The 23,617-nt window shown below is 35.5% G+C and overlaps 3 protein-coding genes and 1 long non-coding RNA gene across 17 annotated transcripts; 2 read left to right on the top strand and 2 right to left on the bottom strand.

Annotated features, from left to right (window-relative positions):
- Positions 1–126: 126 nt before the first annotated feature.
- wcy (WW domain-containing adapter protein with coiled-coil wacky) lies at positions 127–5,558 on the bottom strand. 8 transcript variants are annotated; one of them, XM_090161486.1, is made up of 13 exons: positions 5,471–5,558; positions 5,006–5,039; positions 3,908–4,315; positions 3,053–3,189; positions 2,908–2,984; positions 2,686–2,842; positions 2,309–2,607; positions 1,814–2,242; positions 1,138–1,182; positions 800–1,022; positions 477–732; positions 287–414; positions 127–219 (listed from the first exon to the last, which is right to left on the bottom strand). In XM_090161486.1, exons 3-13 carry the CDS (start codon positions 4,220–4,222, stop codon positions 144–146), a joined length of 2,142 nt encoding a protein of 713 aa, XP_090017612.1. In that variant the 5' UTR covers positions 4,223–4,315; positions 5,006–5,039; positions 5,471–5,558; the 3' UTR covers positions 127–143. The 8 variants fall into 8 exon arrangements, with proteins under 8 accessions (XP_090017612.1, XP_090017607.1, XP_090017611.1 ...); XM_090161481.1 differs by lacking the exon at positions 5,471–5,558 and adding an exon at positions 5,292–5,464; XM_090161485.1 differs by lacking the exon at positions 5,471–5,558 and adding an exon at positions 5,292–5,464 and having other exon boundaries at positions 800–878.
- Positions 5,559–5,640: 82 nt separating this feature from the next.
- Positions 5,641–10,897, top strand: metro (membrane palmitoylated protein 7-like protein metro). Of its 4 annotated transcripts, none has more exons than XM_090161498.1 (12): positions 5,641–5,723; positions 5,940–6,029; positions 6,094–6,212; positions 6,282–6,350; positions 6,615–6,839; positions 6,915–7,082; positions 7,204–7,475; positions 7,537–7,661; positions 7,731–7,817; positions 7,881–8,164; positions 8,223–8,363; positions 9,719–10,897. In XM_090161498.1, exons 2-12 carry the CDS (start codon positions 5,990–5,992, stop codon positions 9,899–9,901), a joined length of 1,713 nt encoding a protein of 570 aa, XP_090017624.1. In that variant the 5' UTR covers positions 5,641–5,723; positions 5,940–5,989; the 3' UTR covers positions 9,902–10,897. The 4 variants fall into 4 exon arrangements, with proteins under 4 accessions (XP_090017624.1, XP_090017623.1, XP_090017625.1 ...); XM_090161497.1 differs by having other exon boundaries at positions 5,682–5,723; positions 5,812–6,029; XM_090161499.1 differs by lacking the exons at positions 5,641–5,723; positions 9,719–10,897 and adding an exon at positions 8,665–8,715 and having other exon boundaries at positions 5,751–6,029.
- Positions 10,253–17,696, bottom strand: Vps8 (vacuolar protein sorting 8). Of its 4 annotated transcripts, none has more exons than XM_090161478.1 (24): positions 17,423–17,696; positions 17,271–17,356; positions 17,127–17,195; positions 16,938–17,065; positions 16,630–16,777; positions 16,299–16,565; positions 16,115–16,233; positions 15,898–16,057; positions 15,633–15,836; positions 15,470–15,553; positions 15,306–15,392; positions 14,846–15,234; positions 14,474–14,789; positions 14,198–14,408; positions 14,059–14,132; positions 13,891–13,992; positions 13,589–13,824; positions 13,310–13,394; positions 12,735–13,247; positions 12,502–12,678; positions 11,968–12,135; positions 11,823–11,903; positions 11,286–11,756; positions 10,253–11,199 (listed from the first exon to the last, which is right to left on the bottom strand). In XM_090161478.1, exons 2-24 carry the CDS (start codon positions 17,343–17,345, stop codon positions 11,032–11,034), a joined length of 4,332 nt encoding a protein of 1,443 aa, XP_090017604.1. In that variant the 5' UTR covers positions 17,346–17,356; positions 17,423–17,696; the 3' UTR covers positions 10,253–11,031. The 4 variants fall into 4 exon arrangements, with proteins under 4 accessions (XP_090017604.1, XP_090017603.1, XP_090017602.1 ...); XM_090161477.1 differs by having other exon boundaries at positions 17,271–17,466; positions 17,543–17,692; XM_090161476.1 differs by having other exon boundaries at positions 17,271–17,483; positions 17,543–17,690.
- Positions 16,994–18,132, top strand: LOC149923405 (uncharacterized). Its single transcript, XR_016477094.1, has 4 exons — positions 16,994–17,049; positions 17,117–17,170; positions 17,720–17,797; positions 17,874–18,132. It is a non-coding gene; the product is annotated as an uncharacterized LOC149923405 (long non-coding RNA).
- The last annotated feature ends 5,485 nt before the right edge of the window (positions 18,133–23,617 follow it).

Here is a 23,617-nt window from a genome sequence, read left to right as displayed (position 1 = left end):
AATGTCCATTCATTGAGCATTTGTCTTTTGTACGAAGAAAAGTCACCAATTGCATAAAAACCATTTCATTTTTGTTCCAGTTCCACTACGTGGCTTCTTGATTCCCTATCTCTAACAACTCCACCATTTTCATTTTTTAGTAACTATGAGTCCATCATGAAGGAGTTTTGGCTTCTACGGTCTTCCAACTCCTTCACTTGTTGTCTCAGGAACAATATCCTGCGATGGAAAATACATTTTTAATTTCAGAAAGAAAAGGATAAATAAATTACTAAAAAGTAAAAACCTTTGCTCTTGAAGCGTGGCTTGAATCTCAGCTAATCTTACTAAAGATCTGGCCATTTTTAGCTCGGCAGAAACTCTAGTGCTGTTAAGACTACCTATATTATGAGCTTCTTCGCTATAACGGCTCGCCTATCAAAAAAAACCCCCATTTAAAAAATTTTAATTCTACAGGGAAAACCAAAAACGATTACTTGTCTTTCCGCGTGATCAGCTTGCCAACCGGTGACGTGAGTCACTAAATCTTCTCGATAGTAATTGGCTAAAGACGGTGTTAAGGAAGGTGTGGATGGCTTTAACGACACGGCCGAAGCCAAAGATCCACTAGAATTAGCAGCCGCAGCAGCTGCCGCCATTGCCGCTGCCACTGAAGTGGTTACGTTAGAAGAACTATTAACAGTTACACTAATACTAGTGGGACTCCCGGCGCTTGAAGCGGGACTTGTTTGTCTGGAAAAGAAAGCGGCATTTGATTATGAGGATTCTTTCACCAAAACCAATTACGAAATTATTGTACCGGGAAGAGTGAGAATGAAAATCCGAAGAAGGAGTTCCTCCATGGGTGTTTGAAGAATCGATTCTACCCCCTTCAGATCCTAAAGGATAAAAGTTGTTTTGATTCCCAGTTTGCCCATCCCTCAATGCTGCCGCCGCAGAGAGGAGAGCGGGAGTTAGGGCTAAAGCGTTCTTGGAATTGTGGTTTGACGTAGTAGCGCCATGGGGAGAACGATTTAGACCACCTTTTAACCACCAAATAAACAACACTAAGTTTCTAATTGGGGTTGATTTTTTTTGCGGGAATGACAGAGAGATATAAAGAGAGTACCGTAACGTATATTAAATAATGAGACTAACCAAGTTGTTTAGTGAGCTGCAAAGCTTGCTGAACAGTTTGTAAGGCTGCGTGCGATAAAATAATTGGGAAGAATTTTGGATTAATTTGGCCGTTTTTGATTTTTACACTACCTGGCAAGATTTGGCATTCTTTTTATAATGACAATTCTTTTAAAAACGATAAAAAATTTGTTATTTACAAATTAGGGGCCGTGACCACTGATCACGTCAAATGGACACATTCTAAATTAAATGGGCCACATAAAATAACAATCGTTACAATGGAAAAAAATATGACAGAAATAGCTCATATAGCCAAAAGATAAAGCAACGTAAAAACAAAAGGAAGTAGTATTTCCCTTAATTCGAAACCAATTGATTTTAAAAATCAAATTGTAGAACAGAGTAACACAGTCAAGATTAAAGTTACAATATGAATATGCAAGAAAATAGTTAACCAAGAATAAAAAGGAGAAAAATGCAAATGAAAAGATATCAAGCCTTAGATAAAAGATGGTAGCTAACAGTGGTCACCCCCCGCCATTCTACCTTTATAAAAAGGTTCAAGTAAAAACTTTAATTCCTAAACATTTTAATCCAAATTTAGGCAGATAGTGCAAAGTAGCCTGAATTTGCATATTGAAAAAGTAACAATTAAATCTTGACTAAGATTTATAAAAATTCTCAAATGACTCACCTTCTTGCTGAGACATTTCTGAGAGATTAGGCAATCCTCTAGTGCCAGTCAACTGAGATATTAAACGCGGTAAATTTGCTAAGGTGACTTGCGATGGCGACAAAAGCTGAGGGGTGACCGAAGAAGCGGAGTTGGTGGGAGTCAAAGCAGTCCCTAAAGACTGAATCGGCGTAGTCATGGCACTGGGAGTAGAAGCGAAGTAACTGCCTCCGCTATTGCTACTCTTGGACAAACGGCTTGGAGTCAAAGTAGAAGACCCACTGGCCATTTGTTGCTGTTGCGGATGCCCGGAAGAGGAAGAATGGTGCTGTTGCTGATGATGATGATGATACTGATGAGATCGAGAAGATTCGTGACCAGAGGATATGAAATTGTTATTATCCACTGAAAAACTAGAATCAGGGGATATATCCATATCTTGAGCAGAATCTATAGTTTAAATATCAAAACAGGATTTTTATTTTCTGGCTAATTGAAAGTAGAGAAGACAAGAACCTTTTCTGCTGTTCGATCTCTTGTTGGAGGAACTTGCGCTATTGTGATGATGATAGTTGGTAAGATGATTGTTTCCACTTTCTTGACGAACACCGTGATCATTAAGTCTTATTTCACTTTTTATCTCTGGGGCTTCATTGGCTAATGCAGTTTCTCCACGAGGTCTTTCGTCTCTTCTGCCGCTATTTCTGGCAGTGCCCGCACTGGCCGAAGAGTTTGAAGAATTTGAAGAGCTGGAAGAGGAAGAAGATGCTGAAGATGCTTGATCAGCGTTGCGCTGATCGTTTACACTATGAGACCTGGGATAAGGGGAAACCATATTTAAATAGCGCCCAATTTTTTAATAGCTTTGTCCAAGCAGTTGTTAAATCACACACCTATTGGATGAGCTTTGGTGGCTTCTATCATGTCTGTGGGTGTGACTGTGGCTTTCACGTTGAGGATGACTGCTACCGCTGTGTTGATGATGGTGAGAAGTGCGCGAGGAGGAATTTGCTGAAGATCTAGAATTGCTGTTGGAATGTCTTTCCGTACCTAATCCACCAAAACTTAAAGCGTAAATACAAGTAATCGTATAACTCAAGAATTAATGAGTGAACCTTTGTTGGGTGTAACTCCAGAACTCTTCTCCTTAGATTTATTTGGAACTTCAAAAGATTTACTAATACCATGAACCCTTTTAAGTAAAATAAGTAGTTAGTAGAGAAAGTACACTTACACAATAATTACCAAAACTAAGCTCACTTTTCCCAATCAACCCATTCCCGTGGTTTCTCCCATTGAGAGACTTCTGTGCGGCAATTGTAATAGTATTTTTTCCCTGATGAACTAACGTGCTCTGACCAGTCACCAACTTGACCCTTTCGCTCTTTTTCGGGTTCCTTTTGAGAATTAGTAATTCAATAACAATTATAAATTCTACTGACTTTTCCTTCTCTTGTGCCTAACTAAAACTTATGTTCTGGTTCTGAAGTTAATATACCAAGAAAATAATGATATTGTGGTCTAATATATTCCCAATCGGGATTGTGCCAGTTTTGACACAGAAGGATACATGACTAATAAGAGTTGTAGGGCTGTACTAGGTTCGTGGGTTTAAATAAATTTAATGATTGGTTACGATTGATTACTTCCAATTAGTATATTTAATAAGGGGTGAACAGTTAAGTTAGGCTTAATTCCATTTATAGGTTTAAACGAGGAATATCATCTTTTGCGCTATGTTTTACCATTAACTATAGTTAAATTCTAAACCAGCCATGTGGAAGTATTATACCAATACAATTTAACAAACAAGTGGATGGCAATTGGTAATAGTTTTTGTTTATAATCAGTTCAAGTATTCCCAACATTATCCCCTTCCAAATTTAAGCTTTTTAAACTAAATTGTGCAGACTGTTTTAAATCCAGGGAAGTTTTTGATTAGTCATAAATTGTCAATTTTATATTTAATTTATGGAGAGGACCTTTATGTAAACTAGTAGCCTTGGCTAATATCGTTATCCTCAATAAAGATGCTTTTATTATTATTATTATCTGACAACAAGTCAACCACAAACAAACAGAAATAATCAAGGAACCAATTTAAGAGTAATATACCATTTTCACGTCTGCATGACTCCTGTCATGATTACTTCTAGCGTAATTACTAGCCGAAGTTTCTGAGGTACTATTTTTGTTTCTTGACGAAGAGCTTGAGGAGCCTGGTGTTGAATTAGATTGCTGTCCATGATGCTGGGAGGATGACGATGATGAATGATGGTGATGAGAGTGCTCTCTCGAGCGATTGCTTCTCTCCTTAGACATTGGTGACTTGACCTCATGGTGGTGGTCCCTTTCTTTGAGACGCTGGGCGTAAGAAGCCTTATGTAAATAGCGAGGACTAGGTCTTCGACTATTTTCTGGACTGTCCATAGCAACAACCAACGAAGCTCCACCCTCAGCTGCAGGCGACTTCTCGTTACAGTTGTCACCAAATGGAGACTTTGAGTACTTGCTACCAGAGTTCTTAAAAGGTAAAAATCTGTATTAGACAAAATTATTTTTTAGAATTACAAGGAGTTAATTAATTTCAGTTTTATTATACAAAGTTATATCACTTTCTAAAACAATACATTTCTACTTGGAAATTTATAGAAATATTTATTATTTCCTTGAAATGTATAAACCAAATTTATGATTGTTTTAGAAATGTCTATCATATACTGCAAGAAACATGTTTAACAGTAATAAGAGACATCCTTTACTGTAGCAACTGATAGAAAATAAGGCAAAATGTAAACTGACTGCTGATATAAACAAGTAGCATACCTACCAAACACTTTTATTTATTTACTACTTTAGTAAAGACTTAATAAATTCCCTTTGTACAATAATAATTTTAATCCCATTTTTGTTAAAACTTCAAATAACCCTTCATTGATAAGTTTATAGTAACTTATCAATCCTAATTACACCTTAATTTATTAAAATCTATAAAAATGAGAGTTAAGTTAAATGTAGTTATGACAGCTCTTTCTCTAAACATCCAAGCAGAGATTGATTTGCGTACTGTGTAAAACAAAGTTTCATCTTTCAGGAAACTTGTGTAAGATTTATAATAAACCTAAATCGACCTTATAACAACATAGGTTTAAGTAAGTGAAATGTTATTTTCACTTTATATAAGAGGTTAAAGCCAATCTTCATTATTCTCACCTCGTATGAATGGGTTTGGTTCCTATCAAAGTACCTGCAAATAAAAAATATATACAATGCGGAATTTTAATGCATATACGTTTCATCCTAACGCTAGTCTTTTTGAAGAATAAAGAATTACGCTAATTTTTTAAGCCTAGGACAGCGGAGTTCTAATATCATTGAAAAATTTGAATAAGCCTACATCACAACTAGACAGCCTAGGCTAAAAACGTTTACTGAATCTTGGGCCTAGGGCTATGATTTGGCAATGATACCGTGCGTTTTTTTGCAAGGAATTGTATACCAATTTTCGTACCCATCGAGCCTTATGTGTTTCCTTGCATGCATTACCATGAAAATGATTTTATTTATTTTTTAATTAATTAACTTAAACAGGAATTGTCTCTTTTTGCTCAATAATCATTTACGCGAATAGTCGGCGAAAATCATCTTGGACGCCATTTTTCATCCGGGGAACTTTACCTTGGAAAGGGGGAAAGCAAAGCTTTGAAGGATATTTTTCAGCTTTTAAAACCTTTAAATACCTAATTATCAGTCAGTTATATTTTTTTCGGTAGATTATATAATAAAAACTAATTAATAAAATATAAAATTATCGATAAAATTTTTAAATTAAAAAGTAAATGACGTCAGGGAAGCGTCTAAGCTGTAAAAAAAATGGCTTCATGCCAAGATGTCTGCTCGATGGCTACTCAATGTACAAAATAATTCTTTGGTATTTAAACTTATTTATCTAAAAACTTTATAATATACTTATATTTCAAATACCTACATATAAACGTTTTGTGTTCCTGGAATATTAGAAAATATTTTATCTTTTAAATTGGGTATAACCATTTCCGAAACAGTGGATGTCTTGAGGGGAGGACTAACCTACAGAGCGGCCTTCTGTTAAGGTTTACCACATGTTTGTTTACGTTTTTTTCCATAGCGATTGATTTTACCTGGCTGGAGCCAGGTTAAAATAGTGCATGGTTTAAAATGGCTGTTGGTTCCGCAAGGAGTAACTCAACAGATTCCAGTATGTTAGCGTGTTCTTAAGCGTCACTAGCTAACTGGCATTAACACATTTAATTTATGAACAGTGCTTGAACAGCTTCTTTCGACCTTAGAACAAATATGCCAGAAAGTGGATAGTAATGAAGATGATCAGGCATTTCTGCGTCAACTTCTTCAAGACCGTTCACTTAGAGCCTTGTTATTCGTTAGACTCTTTCTTCCTAGACATTTTAATAACAATTTGGGATCCATATAAACTGATTTTTTAATGTAGGTACACAATGTCGTATCCTCTCGCAATATGTCGCCCGCTAGCCACAATGCTTGCGGTTTAGCGCAAGAAGTAAAAACTTTCACGCTTATTCCTAGAGCTAAGTTTTTGTATTAAAGGAGTTGGCAACACATTGTAAGCTTAATAACAACTGGCTCAGCTTAGCATTAAATATTAAGGCATGAAAATAAGCTTAATGGGTGTTTCCATATAAACCCAAATAACCTTCATTTTAACACTCAAAAATGGCTGGCTTCCACTCCTTTAAAACAGTCAACAGAACTTCTTAATATTTAAAATGTAAAATAGAATTATTGTAATTTTGATAATTTTTAGGCCATAAAAAGTTTGAGAAAGAAAGAAGCCGTTAGTTTGGAAGCTACGGAACTTAATGAAATACTTCAGTCAGGTCATGTGCAGGCTCTACTTGAGACTCATGATATAATCTCAAGGCGGGAATATGTTCCTGTGCTTCCAGAAGCACCGTATGATGCGGATGAAGAAGATGAGGAGGAGGAAACTATCAAAATTGTACAACTTGTGAAGAGTAATGAACCATTGGTCTGTTGTAATTACCCATTTTAAATGTTCAAATATCCAGAGTAACTAACTTTCTGAATCAAATATATTTTTAAGGGTGCCACAATAAGATTTAATGAGCCAACAGGAACGATTGTAATTGCCAGGATAATGCACGGAGGTGCTGCTGATAGAAGTGGGTTAATTCATGTCGGAGACGAAGTTCATGAGGTTAATGGGGTCAGTGTCAGAGGAAAAGACCCATTTGATGTGGTCAAAATATTGGTAAGGCTAAGTAACGGACAATTTTTAGCGTAATCTAATATTTTCTTTTGCTCTAAAAGCAGGTAAAATGTCTTCTTCAACTATAATACAGAAAAAAAAATCAGCCTTATCAAAAAAATTGCAGCAAAGTACAGATGGAGCCATCACATTTAAGTTAGTTCCAGTTGAAGATTTGCTTCCAACCAGGGAGAGTCGAGTCAGAGTTAGAGCTCACTTTAGTTATGATCCAGCTACAGATGATGACATCCCTTGTAAGGAAGCGGGTTTAGCTTTCAAGAAGGGAGACATTCTGCATTTAGTTGAACAAGAGGATCCTGATTGGTGGCAAGCTAGAAAAGAAGGGGAACGAAATTGCAGAGCTGGTCTAATACCAGGACGTAGGCTGATAGAAAGGTCAAGTCAATGAACGATGTATCAAAATTCATGCAAATGTTAAAGTGAAGTTTAATTTTAGGCGGTTAGCCGCAGCTGCTAGAGAAAATGTAGTTGAAGATGAGTCAACGTCATTATGTGGCTCCCCTAAACACTTAAAAGGCAGAAAAATTAAGAAAATTATGTACGATATTAAAGAAAATGATGGTGAATGATAAAAATTTTTGAAGCCATTTAGTCAATGGAATAACCATTTTTATTTATTATTTACCTTAGATTTTGATCGAGAAGAAATTGCTACATATGAAGAAGTTGCCAAACTTTATCCTCGCCTGGGACTTCATAGGCCCATAGTCTTAATAGGTTAATAAACACAATTATACATCAAATGATATCACCATTGTCTTACCTTTGTACATTTGGCAGGACCTCCTGGTGTTGGGAGAAATGAACTTAAAAGCCGTCTAGTAGCCATAGATCCCGAAATTTACCGAACTCCAGTGCCACATACGAGTCGACCCAAAAAACCCTGGGAAGTTGAAGGTCAAGAGTATTATTTTGTTCCCCGTGCTCTAATGGAAGAGGAAGTTAGAATGGGCCAGTTTGTAGAGTACGGAGAATACAGAGGACATCTTTATGGAACCAGTATTGAAACTGTTAGGTCGATTGTTAACGCAGGTTACATATGCGTCATGACGCCACATCCTCAAGTAAAAATTAATATTTAGTTATCCAAGAGATCAACTACATTTAAATATTACTCGGTAGGCATTGAAAAAGCTTAGAACACCCGAATTGAAAGCTTTTGTGGTATTCGTTAAACCTCCTTCTCTTGAAGAACTTACGGTCACTCGAAAAGTGGCAAATGCAAAATCAACGTTTGACGAATCGAGTTCCCGCGGTTTTACAGTAAGAGTTTTACAATTTTCTTTCAACTACCTAATACAAGCCAACATTTTTGCAAATCAATTTTTGGCTAACACAGGAGATTGCAATCTTAAGTTGTTACATGCATAAACAAATATTAGATTGCATTCATGATAGCTATCCTTATAAAAACACATCTCCCCAACATAAAACCGAAACCCAAAAGTTTTTACCCAATTGAGGTGTGACCACACTTCCTATATTTTATCATTTTTTTCCCATATTTCAATTGTCTTCCTGTAATTTTACAATTTTTCTACTTTGCACTTTGCTTTCAATATAGTTTTAAAGTTCGATAGAAGGCGCTCAAAAACAGCCAGACACTAAAGCACTAATTTCATTTGCTTTAACAGCAAATTTAAAATGAAATTGAAATATTACTCAAATACATTTATCTAGACACAAAGTACGTGATGTTTTCATATTAAATGTAATATTACTTTTAGTTTTAAGTTTTAAGCCAAAATTCCTCTAAAAGCGCTTGGTTTATCTTTATTAAAATGAATCCTATAATTTCCTATAAATTAACCTAAACGTTCCTACATTTACCTATAAATTACTCCTATAATTTCCTTTACAATGACTGCATTTCCTATTGTTCCTATAAAAAATTGGATGGTTTTCTATGGTCACCCTGAAATTTCAGTTAATTCATTTTCTGACAAAATTTATCGGTCCCTTGATGAATTCTTTTTGTCTATGCTTCTAGTGAATGTAGAGAAAATTTCGTTTAAAATGTTGATCACACAAACCTTTTGAAGCACATCCTTTTTTTAAGTGAATAATTCAGTAAATAATCTAATAACTTTCATTGACAAAAACAATGAAAATATGGATTTATGGAACTAATTGACTTATTTCATAATAGAGATATTTTTAGGCAACTTTTTTCATAAAAGTCCGGGTCAGTGCCAAAGAGTGGGAAATATACAAAATAAAATTTTAACAGTGGTTAATAAAGGAATATTGCGAGTAAAAAACTAAAAACAACTTCTTTATATACATTTTTAACTATTCATTTTAGATTAGTAACATTTTGCAAGAATACAACAAAAAATTATTAAAATTACACTAATTAAAATGCCAATCTTTAATCTGAATTAGCCATTTTTATAATTAAATAAATTAAAATTATTGTCCACTATTGGCCCTTCTAACTCATTGTGCAGGTCAGAAATTTCCACTATTTTACATACTATTTGCCATTAAATAATTTAAACCAAACTTTTTGTGGAAAGTGATAAGATGTGTTTTACAAACTACCAACAAAGTTGGGCAGAAATGTTGGTGGTATAGGCCTTTAGTGTCCTTTTTTTAACACATTTTTTCAATTTTAGGAAGAAGAATTCCATGATATTATTTATTTTAGCCAAAAAATGGAAAATCTCTATAGTCACATGTTCGATTTGGTTATTGTGAATGATAACCTGCCTAGAGCCTTCCACGAACTATGTTTATCTATTCGCCAACTGTCTTTGGACCCTCAATGGGTTCCCGCATCATGGGTGGCAACTTGCTAGTCTCATCTTCAATTAGGACTTTTTTAAATAATTCGGCTGAGTAATAAACAATATTAAATAAATTTATACCTATAGCTCAAATATAGATTAAAAAAATACTTGGAGCCAAAGATATTTCAGTGATATATTGTTAGAAATTTAGAATCCCTTGGTTAAAAAAGCTGAGAACTGCTATAAAACTAAGCGCTCCTTCTCTGTTTTGTAAAAAAAACTTAAACAAAAGCTTCTCCTGCCATAATTAAGAAACTTTTTGGGGGGAATAATTTGCCATAAACTAGGGGTCCAATTAGGCAGCTTTGTAAGAATAAATTATTTTAAGAAAAAAGTTTAAAAAAGTATATTTCTAATGAAAAGTAGGATAGTTTTATTTGTTTTAGAATACTAAAAGAGATTTTCATCTTTTTGCACCGATTTTACATATGTCTATGTTTCTTAGGTTAGTCTATATGTTTCCTTTTATATAAAATTTTTTGTGATCGTGAATACTTAATTTATAAATACGTCTGAATTGTTCTTTTAGCACGAAAAAATTTAAGAGTTCATTTCACGTGCACATTGTTAATTCTACCGACACTTCAAGTTGTACAATCTCGCAAAAAACACTATAATACTATTTGCTAAAAGGAAAAAGTATTCAAATTGTGTCAAAAATTTAGGCAATTTAGCAAATCTTATTCCACAATGAGAATATAAGAATTATAAAACCTATAAAAAATTTGGTACGAACTTTAGCGCTTCCATTTTAAAACTTTCAAAAAACAATATTCTCAAATCTTAAAAGATAAACGCTCTCTGAACTGTAAAAGTTCCTTGTCTAAATATAAATAAAGACTAGAAAGGGAATTATGGCAATAGACCCGATACTTTCTGCAATATATACAAAAAATTAGCAAAAATAAATTATAAACAGGCCAAAGATAACAGTATTTGAAAATAAAGAAATCATTTGATTGAATATTTTTAGCTTGCATGAGACAAAAAAATTGAAATATTTTTACTTTTAGCATGTATTTTTACTAATAAAAATTTCTTTTTTTGCCTATTTGATTTCCATTTTTTTAATTAACTATATTTAAACATTTATAAAATATAATTATATTACTATTTTTTCATGATAATGACAATTTAGCCTAAAATTCAGAGTTTTTACACACACTTTGAACACGTTTAGAGGGAGATAATTGTAGTTGGAAATCTTCCCTTGATAATACGGAAGCCTGTCGTAACCGATTTCCTGTTTGATGGTAACGTTTGGGATCATCGCTTGTTGTAGCTAAGAGCTCTTGAAGAATTAGGAGCTAAGCATGGTTTGGTACAAACCAAAAAACAGTTAAAAGGCTTGAAAAAACTACAACTATCTGTTTAAAAAAAGATTCAAAATTACCCTTGACGGATTGCCTTGATTTTTCAATAATAAATCCAGGGAATGTATTTGTTGGGCATCCAGACTCGTCTTCAAAGGCTTGGAACTTGTTATGGGTTTAACAATTTTGTCCACAGAACTGGTTGCCTGTGAAAGTTCACTTGCAGTTGGTTGAACAATTCGGTGCTCGAAAAACTTGTTTTCAAATATGCGGCGTCCAATAGACTGGCATTTGTAACAATAAAAGTTTCTAGTCGAACCCGCCGTGTCCCTAGGAGCGCATGATTGTTTCACTCCTTCTAAACAAGCAAGATGAAAACCATGCCCACACTGAAAGGCCACGACCTGACTAGTTTCTGTAACTAATGGCTTTCTACACAAATTGCACAGAATGCTGTGACATGGTACTCCCTTATTCGCAACATGACACAATTGATTCAATTGGTTGTAAACATCTGATTGTAGAAGATTGGCCACTGTGTTCAGTAAAGTCTGGGAAGAAATTAACCAATGAATCAAAACAAAGCTTGAGCTACCCTCTTAAAACTATTCAAGTACCTTTTCATAATTATAAGTTTCCAACATTGCCATGATCATTTCACGAATCTCTCCGAGCTTTCCAGAACTGAACGCAGGATTCTAAATAAATACCCACATCCTTTAATTACTGATGATCAAATTCACGTTAGCCAATAAGTCTTACTGTCATCATTTTCTGTAAGACTGAAGGCAGAGCGACATATCCCATCATGCTATTTAACAAACTTCGGGTCATTTCTTTGAATTTTGCCAAATACTGCTCCGCATTTTCATTTCCTCTATAATGTACTTGAGGTTCTAATATAACTTCCAGCAAAGGAAACCAAAGAGACTGGAAATAATCAAAATTTTGTAATTTAATGAAAAAATTTATGAAAATTACAGAAGGGCAAAAACCAATATAAGATCGGTACTGGTTACAGAAATTGGGGTTTTACCTGATTAATCAGTTTTAACATAATTTAAAAATATTTAAGAATTAATAGGGAAAAACTACTACCAATTTTCAAGGTTACAGGTTATTTTTATCACAAAAAGCACCATGTATCCCCCTATACATGATGCTTTTGTGATAGGAATAGCCTGTAACTTTAATTTAGCTAACTATAGTTTTTTTTAGGAAAAAATCAGTTGATAATGGACAAACACGAATGTGTCCATACCATTAAGAAATCTGCCCACAGATAAAGTAACGTACTTCTCTTTCAGCCACATCCATCCTTCCTGTATTCCTCTGACACAATTCAATGGCTGCTGACAACTTTTCACGAACTTTAATCCATTTCTCTTCCCTTCTATCTTCGTGAACCACAAGATCAGGGTTATCCAATTCTTCAATTTCTGTCGTAACTTCCTTTAAAGCTATTTGGAGATCCTAAAAGTAAAAGAACATAGAAAGACACGCAAAATTTTAAACTAACTGATTCATACCTGATGAATCAGTTCAAAAGCTCCATGAATATTGCCAGCTTTCTCTAACAAATACATCATTCCATCTCTAATTTCATATTTCCTGCATAACTCTAAGGCATCTAGCAGTCGATAGCCATCAGATGATCTGACAAAAGTGGCTACCTTGAAAGGCTCATATTGACACATTAGCTCAATGTAAGTAAGCTGAATTTCGGCATCAATAACTCCTGATGTGGAAGTGCTAGCTACTTTTGAATTATTACTATTGTCTATGGCACTACCTGCTCTTTTCTGATAGCTAAAAATTCCTTGCAGAAGTTGGTACAACATTGACGGATTGTTCGCTAAGGCTTCGACAAATTTGTTGAGAGTTTTGGAGAAAAACTCAATCAAAATCTTGGCTGTTTGTTGATTGTCTATATCAACAAGTTCCTCGATGCTTTCATAAACTTGTTTCTCAATAGTAGTCTTCTCTTTGGCGCTTAATTCTTCGCTACTCATACAACGGTCCACAAAATAATAAACTTGAAGCTATAAAACCAAGTATCTAAATATAGAATGTTTTAATTTTACAACTAGTCCATATTATTAACCTTTCTGGAAGGATCGTTAAGATAACATGTCAATATTTTGTCATACTGGTTGTGTTTTTCATACAGATATTCACAAACTCTGAAACTGAATAATAAAATAAAATTAATTATAATCTTATTGTGGACATAAGACTAATATCGTGATGAACTGGTTCGCATCTAAATTACCAATTATTCCTGAAAAACTATTAATTCTGATTTTTTAACATTAGGTATATTTGCCAAAAGTCGGTTAAATTGCAATATCTAACAAGACTACATCTTAAACTATTATATTACAATTTGGCTTTTTCTGCTAGAGCCATAAGTTTTTCTTCATTCACTTCAAGCAAACCAGCCCCAGCTTGAAGAAGTTCCATGAGAGCCTGCTGCCTTTCTTCTCTCCTCGTGTCATCATCTGGATTAGTGAGATATTCAAGAACCTGCTCGAATAACATCCGATTTACAATTATAGCATCATCTCGTTTTGCCATTTGTCTCGCTAGGAATGTGAAGAGAGCACCAACAGCTGAAGGCTGATGAAAAAAATTATTTATTATTGACAGTTACCCTAGAATATTTTAAAATGACAATGAAATTACCGAAAAGCCTTCACTGACAACCATGATCTGCAACAAAATATCAACTAAACGTTGCTTCATCGCAATCCCAGATTCCGTGTTGAATTCCGGTTCTTCAAAGGCCTTGGAAAAAATAAAGATTATTAGGCTATCAGCGAAAAGGTAGGAAAAAAAAAGAAAATGTCTTACAATAGCCAAAACATTTAAAAACTCTCTTGTATCAAAATGCAAAAGTGTCTTCAAATACGGATACACTGTACCTTCTAGAAGATTAAATATCTCATCAACCCGCATGGCAAAAAAATTTGTGAAAGTTCAAAATAAGTGCCTGGTTCTTTTTTGCTATGAAGCTTCGTAATGCACATGAAAACTTCCGTTTTAACTTTCCCCACCAAATCTTCTGGAATGTGACCCAAAGGATAGCCCCGACCAGCAAGGCAACAACTTATGTAAACCAACAATTTATTTCCCAAAGTAACCAGATCATCAGTTAGTTGCTTTCCCCTTTCAACAGCTTTTTGAAGAATTTGGAAAAGGTCCTAAGCAGTAAAAATGCATTTAATAAAAGAAATATTTATCTGTGGGAAAAAAAATTCCTACTTACCTCCATAGGAGATACATAATCCATCATGGCCTTGTTATGAACATACAAAAAGGCATCATAAAGTCCATTTTGGCGGCACAATGTTAAAACTTGGTGCAAATCCAAGCAAACTACATCTAATCTAACTAAACATGCTTCAAGTGCATGTAATTTATAAGGAAACTGACTATAATGTTCGACGAACGCTTGGGCAATTGCCGGACTCAGATACGATAGCTTATCGTCCAAAATTGGAGTTTCTAAACTTTCTAAATATACTGATTTGGCCAAAGGATCAATACAGAGTCTTTCATAGGCTTTTCCGAATAAAAAATCTCTGAAAAGAAATTGAAGTTACTGAAATTAAAATTACAAGAGTGTTAAAATATGTACCTTCTTTTGATGGCTAAGCTATAGTAAACAATTCTAGGAACAGTTTCCCTGTAATGTTGAACCAAGTGTTCGACTCTGCCCCTTTCAGGACATAACTGGGTCATGATTACGTCAACGTAAGACTCTAACAGTTCACTCATTTTATCCCCCACCAATTGCTGCCTTTGAGGTCTTTTCCCAGTTATGCCAGTTACGGCTTTAGCGTTATCTTCGTAGAAAGAAAGCGCTAAAGAAAGAGCTTCTGGGTACATATTTCGCTTCGCTAAGAGTTCCAGCCTTTCAATCCAAGTTCGTAAAGTTAATACATGAACAGACTTCAGTCCGAGTAACAAGAGTTGAGAGCCAAATGAAGCCACGGAATAATAACAGGCTCTTTCTCCAGCGGCAGCCTTTATTCATTTGAAATATGAATTTGCAATTAAATTACAAAATAATATCCAAGTCAAAAATATGAATTTACCATCGCTTTGCTAACATTCCCTCCAGTTGCCAAGCCTTTAAAATGACTAGTACCATATACCAATTGAGCGTCTCCGGCTTCAAATACCTAATTACAAGACATTGTTATCAATTCCGATTAAAACTCTAATTACAAATATTGAAAATTAAAAAATTAGTACAAACTTCAAGTTCTTCATCAGATTTGACATCAATAACATGAAGATGTTCAGAGGTGTCTAATGTTACGATAGTCCTTGTATTTAGCCACTGTAAATTTATGTAACAATTTTAAAACTAAGTCTAATTTGGCTAGCTCCATGTGGTAATCCAGAGAACAAATACTTACTGCAAAGTTTTGAACTAAATGGTTAACCTGCATCTTTTGTAAAGGAAGGAAGGTTATCTTTTCAGCAGTAGCGAATGTAACTTGATAAAAGTAAATTGTAGATTGGCGGCCAAAAGCCAATACTGGGTCTATAACTCGAGTCGAGGATGACACTTGTATTACCACAAATTGCCAGCAAAGGAGTGGTAAGGTGTCTTTATCAGCCTAAAAATCAAATACAAGTGTGAAATGTGCTTCGATTTTCACCTTTCCACCGCAAACTTACTTTCAACTGGTGGGTAAACCAGACTCGAAGATATGGCCTAACCGTGACGACTATAACTTTAGTAACGGTTCCTAAAGCTAAAAGACACACGTCTTGGCTGCTGTGCTCTCTGAAATGTGGCAACATACGGAGAGGTTCCAAGGTACAAACTTCACCACGGCTTAAAAATGTTGAATCTTTCAGAAATTTACTCGATGAATGGCAAATACCATTTTACCTTCCAGAAAATATGCATCTAGACTCGCAGGTTCTTGTTCCCATCACTCTCCTAAAATTCAATTCAAATACTGAGCCTCCACTATCGCTGCATAAAGCCAAAGCAGGATCGTCCGTAAACTGAAAATAATAAATAACTCAAGTATAAAAAAAAAGAATGAATTAATTAGTTAGTTTTAACGTACTTTAACATGCAAGATTGTAGTTTCAGGTGGATGGGCGTCCAATATTAGTCTCAGAAGTTTCCCGTTATTGATATCCCACATTGTGAGCTGCCCTCTAGCATAGCCACATAATAATCTGGAACTATCACCATTGAATGTAAGGGCTGAAACAGCACCATATGTCTCCCCGTATTCACGTCCTCCCAAACACCATTTTAATACTTGTTCCGAATCAAAAACCAAAACTACACCTTTCGTTGTGCCAATTGCAATAAGGGAAGATACAGACTGACCATGAAAGTACTTGAATTAATATCTTTTGTTTAAATTTAAATACATATATGATGTATACCATAGATGTAGGTTTTCCAGCTTGTACTCTATCAGCGGCTGACTGAAGTTGGGAAGACACTCCACGTAAAATGACATGTCTAAGCAGGGAGCCATGAGTTGCAACTGAAGCTCCAGAAAATGACCCTATAGGGCTTCTTCTTCCAGATCTTTAAGTGGAAAATCAGCAATTACCAATTGAATGCATAATGTCTCACATGTTTCATTCATTACTTTGATAATACAATAGGCCCCCATACGACATGATCCATTGGTTTTGCATAAAACATACATATACATTCTTTTACCTGCCTAATCAGTGCTTATCACCTGTTATCAGATCTCCTTCCAAATGATTCTGAGCTTCCTATTGAAGTTGTCTCCCCCGAGTCTTGAAAAAAATCCAGAGGCGGTTGTATATCTTGTAAATCTTCTTCACTAAGTGAGATATCATCAGGCTACAAATAAGATAAGAATATGTTTAACAATGATTGTAATAAAATTAACAGAGAAATTAACCTCATTTAAAATGCTCTCCAAAGTAGGAGGAGTGCCAACCGGTGGTAGGTCGTATTCTTTATCATCAAGCTAGGAAATAATAGATAGGAAAATATTAGCAATCCTTTTTAGTAATTTAAGATGCTTTGTAAAAATAATGATCACCTCCTCTATTTCAAGATCTTCAATAGAAATACTTTGTGGGTCTAATGTTGATGATGAACTAAACTTTCTGATCATATTTGGCGTTTCTTTATTAACTGGTATATTTAGATGTGGAATATTCATACTTCTCGCCATATTATCTTTGATCTCACTTTTATAATCTTGTCATTCGGGAACCGCCGCTTCCACAGTTCCACTTTCAAAAGGCCAAGGCTTAATAAGCAATAGACGGACTTACTACCGCTACTTCTCAAAAATTTATAAATACGCACGATTTAACGTTCCTTTAATTCAATTAACATTTGGTTTTGGGACATATTTCAAGTATCAATCCTTCAAACAAGTCGGAAAATAAAACTAGTTACTTTTAGTAAATAAATATTGCAGAATCATTTCGCCTTTACTATCTGAAACAAGAAGCTGAACATTTCGTCTGCTATTAATTTCAGATAAAGATCCAACCAATGAGCGAGTCGAAAATAAAGAGGGAAATTCAAACATCTGAAACGAAGGGCAAAATAATTATAGTAAGTTATTGAAAGTTTTAAAGTGAAAAGTTCGATTTTAAAAGAATTAACGTATTTTTTAACTAATTAAATATAGCACGCAAAACCGGAGAAAATTAGTTTATTTGTTGTTACCATACTCAAGCCACCTACATACGAATACATACTTTACTAACTCCGTATTCTCCTTGGCGCATTTTCCAACGACTGCATATCTCATTTATATAATACACCCATAACTTCAACAACTATGCTAATTTACCGCCTACATACGAATACATACAAATATCAATAATTTGAATAAATACCATGTATGTTTCAGCGATATAAAATATTATATCGAAAATTTGAAGAAATACGAGATTTATAAATAATACTTTAATATAAATGAAGCCGTTTGAAATTTACAAAAATACGTGCATCTCATTTCGCCAACATGGAGATTTCCATAGGGCCCAGTTTGTAAATTACCGAACTCGGTTTTTCCCAAGAACCAATTGGAAAACCTGAACCAAACTCGGTAGCCGACTAGAAACCATGCCTTGGTAGACGTATCGACACGTTTTGCGTGGTTTTGCGCATAATAGTTAAGCCGTTTGAAATTTACTAACTGGCCCGCATCTCATTTCGTTAACATAAGGATTTCCATAGGGCCGAGTTTGTAAATTACCGAACTTGGTTTTTCTCAAGAACCAAGTGGAAAACCGGAACCAAACTTCGTATCCAACTCAGTAGCGGCGCTAAGGGTGGGCTGAAGTGGGCTTTAGCCCCCCTGCATTTCTGAGAGGGGCCACATATTTATATTAAAAGGGCCACATACAGGGCCGGCTTGGTGTTTTGCGGGGCCGGGTTCGAAATATACTTGCGGGGCTCTCGACTTTCGGATTTCATAACCCCTATAGCTTTACCCTCACTTTTACACACCCCCGTTTTACCCCCCGTCGTTTTATTGATCAAATATTGCACTATTTTAAGTTTCTAACATTGGAAGACATTAATTTTATTTTTCATAGTTCATTTACAGTTGTAACAGTTACTTGTTACCTTTACCCTTTAAAATTGACATCTAGATCTTTTGGCAGAAAAATCTTTTATTACGCCATCAAACTCTAATGATTTCGCCACTTTATTTTCGATTGACAATAAGGCTAGTGATGACAGTCTCTCTTGGCTTATAGTTGATCTTAGATAGTTTTTAATTAATTTCAATTTTGAAAAAGACCTTTCTGCGGAGGCTACTGAAACTGGAGTGGTCAACAAAATTTTTAGAGCTATTACGATATTAGGGTACAACCATGTTATTTTTAGTTATATAATTTAAAGTATCAATAGCTGTCAAGACTGTTACAGGAATAACATCTTTAAACAACTGAAACTCTTCAAATAATTCTTCTCCGTCTATATCGTCAATTAACGTCGTTTCAAGAATTTTGTAGATTTTCTTCAGAAATGTTTTTTTATTGCACCCCCACCGTATAAGAAGCTAAATACATCTTTGTGCTCTCTGTACAGTTTAAATCTACTTACCATGGCGGATAACGCGCTATCAACTAATTTAAAAAAAAATCGTTTTAAATTGAACCTCACCATTGTAAACTGTTTCATCGGGACCTTCACAACTAAAAATTTTCTTTTTTTTCGTGTCCTAACTTCCCTAAAAATGGTTGAATATCCAATTCAACGATAATTTTGAAAAAAAAAAAAAAATACAATTTCTGCTAAAATGTTTAGTTGCTACGACCATTGTCACTTTTTGGTTTTGCTGACTATATTAACTTTGGTCAACATTTCGTACCAAATAATCAAACTAACGATGAAATCAAAAGACGTAAGTTCTTGAAATAAACCCTGAGCCTCGCTCCTAATCTTCACATCTGAAACTCTTTCTGAAATCTCGCTTAGCGCTTTTAAAAAGGCCGGAATTTAAAATCAAACAGCTCTAACCTGGCCACCTGGATAAATGGCTTTAAAAGTCGCTTGATGACTTAGGCCTAAGGTGGTGCCTTGGGTATTAGCCTAGTGGATTATTATTATTATTATTGATTGGTGACAAAGTTACGCGTTCGAACGATGATTCAATCGCGCACACAATTTTATCTTCTCCGACACCCGATGACTGAACGAAGTTCTCTCTTAATTCTTCGTAAACCCTACAGTTTTCGTTGCTTATAAGTGTGCCAGTACAATTCCTTTTTTCGAAAAATTTTGAAGGCGCATCCTTTTCTTTATCGGCAATTTCTTCATGCTTTCTTTTCTGCGCCGCTCGTATACTTTCTTCCCATATATTGGATATTGGAAATGGACATTGGACACCTGCATTTTTGTTACCTTATCTATAACTGGATTTTCCAGGAATTTCCCGTTAAATGCTTGAAAGTGTGAAATACCAAGAAACCAGCGGGGCCCCGCTGGCCCACTACGCTGCGAGGCCGGTTTATTACAAAAATAGTCACCCACTTCGTTTAATGGTTTCTAAGAAATTTAAGATGCATAATAAAATAGGTGAAATGATCCCACAATTTATTTGAATATGAAAAAAAATGGTTGTCAAAATCATTTATTTTCTAATATAAAATTAAATTTGCGGGGCCCCTTAAATTCTAGCTAGCGCGGGGCCGGGTGCGACCGCACCCTTTGCACCCGCATCACGCCGGCCCTGGCCACATATTTATATTAAAAGGGCTACATATTTATGATTAAGAGGCCACATATTTGAATTTATGAATTTTCTTTATCTCTAGAAATTGTTTTTATTGCCAAGAAACGTTTTTCTGGAGAAAAAAATCTTTCAAAATCAATTCGTTTACTCAATAAGATAGTAGACCATAAACAAATAGATTCGGGGGAAGGGAGCAGAAATTGAGAGAAAGTTGAATGGACAATAGAAAGAAAAGAAAGGGGCTTAAGTGGCACGTGTCCCCTCCAGGTCGGATACAAGGTCAGTAAACGCGACGAGAGCCGCAACAATAAAACGACCTTGCTCTTCTCGTTTCCGGGAAAGTTATAAGGGCTCACTAAAGTTGTATAGGGCCACAAAATTCTTAGGGGCCGCTACTGATCCAACTAGACATCATGCCACTGTAGACGTATCGACCGCGTTTTTTGTGGTTGTACGCCTGATATTTAAGCCGTTTGAAATTTACTAACTGGCCCGCATCTCATTTCGTTAACATAAGGATTTCCATAAGGCCGAGTTTGTAAATTACCGAACTTGGTCTTTCTCAAGAACCAAGTGGAAAACCTGAACCAAACTCGGTAGCCGACTAGAAACCATGCCTTGGTAGACGTATCGACACGTTTTGCGTGGTTTTGCGCTTAATAGTTAAGCAGTTTTAAATTTACTAACTGGCCCGCATCTCATTTCGTTAACATAAAGATTTCCATGGGGCTGAGTTTGTAAATTACCGAACTTGGTTTTTCTCAAGAACCAAGTGGAAAACCGGAACCAAACTTGGTATCCGACTAGATATATGTCCTGGTAGACGTATCGATCGCGTTTTGCGTGGTTTTCCGCTTAATAGTTAAGCTAATCGAAATTTACTAATTAACTGGCCTGCATCGTTAACATGGAGATTTCCATAGGGCCGAGTTTGTAAATTACCGAACTTGGTTTTTCTCAAGAACCAAGTGGAAAACCGGAACCAAACTTCGTATCCAACTAGACATCACGCCACTGTAGACGTATCGACCGCGTTTTTTGTGGTTGTACGCCTGATATTTAAGCCGTTTGAAATTTACTAACTGGCCCGCATCTCATTTCGTTAACATAAAGATTTCCATAGGGCCGAGTTTGTAAATTACCGAACTTGGTCTTTCTCAAGAACCAAGTGGAAACCCTGAACCAAACTCGGTAGCCGACTAGAAACCATGCCTTGGTAGACGTATCGACACGTTTTGCGTGGTTTTGCGCTTAATAGTTAAGCAGTTTTAAATTTACTAACTGGCCCGCATCTCATTTCGTTAACATAAAGATTTCCATGGGGCTGAGTTTGTAAATTACCGAACTTGGTTTTTCTCAAGAACCAAGTGGAAAACCGGAACCAAACTTGGTATCCGACTAGATATATGTCCTGCTAGACGTATCGATCGCGTTTTGCGTGGTTTTCCGCTTAATAGTTAAGCTAATCGAAATTTACTAATTAACTGGCCTGCATCGTTAACATGGAGATTTCCATAGGGCCGAGTTTGTAAATTACCGAACTGGGTTTTTCTCAAGAACCAAGTGGAAAACCGGAACCACACTTGGTATCCGACTAGATATATGCCCTGGTAGACGTATCGATCGCGTTTTGCGTGGTTGTACGCAGTGGTGTAATCGGGCCAGGGCAGGCCAGGGCGTCGCCCCGGTGCTTTTTTCGAAGGCAGGGCGTCGACCCGCCTTGGTTTTTCCATTTAGCCAAGGCGCGCCCTGCCTCTTTTTTTCAACTTGCCAGAGCGCGCCTTGCTTCTATTTCGTGAATCATTTTTCTCGAATAAAGGGTTTGTGAATTTGTTATAAATTTTGACCGCAGGAAAATACCATAACAATTTCAAATAGTCACCTAGTCACGGCCAGCTTCGATCACGCTAATAATCGAAGTTGGACGTAAATTTATAGCGGCCGGTACAGCCAATTTCGATTACGCGCGAAATCGAAGTTCGCCGTACCCAGGTAGCGCCCCGGTTCTTTGTTTTTTAGGACTACACCAACTTGTACGCCTAATAGTTAAGCCGTTGGAAATTTACTATTTACGTTAACTTTTTCAAATCCATAGGGTCAAGATTTTAAATGATCGAATTCCGTTATCTGCGATAGACGAATTCACTAATTACTTACAGGGAAACAAACATATGAAACGAATCCATTAGAGGTTCGCTTTCAATTATTTATTGATCACATATAAGGAATAATTACTTAAATACTACGAAAAAGAAGTTTTAACACAATATTGAAGATTTAAACAGTATAGTTTCTCTCAAAAAGGTCGACAAAAACGATAAAATTAATATTTTTTGGGGGTTTTTAAGTAATTTTCAGATTTATACGTTAAGACTGGTGTCGCCATATGGCAACGACGTATATAAGGGGGGATTTAGGGGGTTCAACCCCCCCTTAGGACTCGATTCATTTCTTACGAAAGGAGCGCAACATTAAGAAATAAACAGTAAGACGTAATAATGAATTGAAACATCCGCAACGCAGCAATAAAAATATTAAATTTTGCAAAACAATATTAATTTTGTTCTTTGTTTTATTATCATTTTCTCGAAAATGTATTAAACAAGTTGGCAAGCCAAAATATACCTCTCCTTGGAAGAATTGTCCCTAGTGGTAGTAATTTCTCGAGATAACCCTTAAAGATATATATCTCCGCAATTTAGAGTTATTTGTTAAAAATGTTATCCCAATTCTATCCCGCCCGGTATAAAATTTAATTATAATTAGAATAATTGAGACGAAACGACCTATTTTAATTTATTCAGAATATCATAAGTTAAGTAGTTACAACAGTGAGTTAGACGTACTATAACAATGCACAGTTGAATTACACCCTTTTTATAGTACAAGTTTGTCAGTTGAATATAATACAAAGCAAATTTTAATGAAAGAAATAGCTACAGAGGGTATTATAACGACCGTTCGTTTTTTGGTTTATAATTTTAACGGAATGGGCCGATTTTAATTAAACGATAGTTATCGAAATTTTGTTAAAAGAATATCCCCTAAGGCCGCGCGATAAATTTACGAGAATAATTTCCCGTCGCCGTTATATCGCAAATTTAGTTGATTCGGGATTGCCAGAACTTTAATGTTGTGGGCGAGTGATTAGAAATAAAATGGCAACCAGAATTATGCAAAAT

The sequence above is a fragment of the Leiobunum rupestre genome, chromosome 10, assembly GCF_980474605.1.
Source record: "Leiobunum rupestre chromosome 10, qqLeiRupe1.1.hap1, whole genome shotgun sequence".
Lineage (NCBI taxonomy): Eukaryota > Metazoa > Arthropoda > Arachnida > Opiliones > Sclerosomatidae > Leiobunum > Leiobunum rupestre.
Note: the sequence above shows the minus strand (reverse complement) of the source record. Positions and strands in the feature narration are given on the sequence as shown.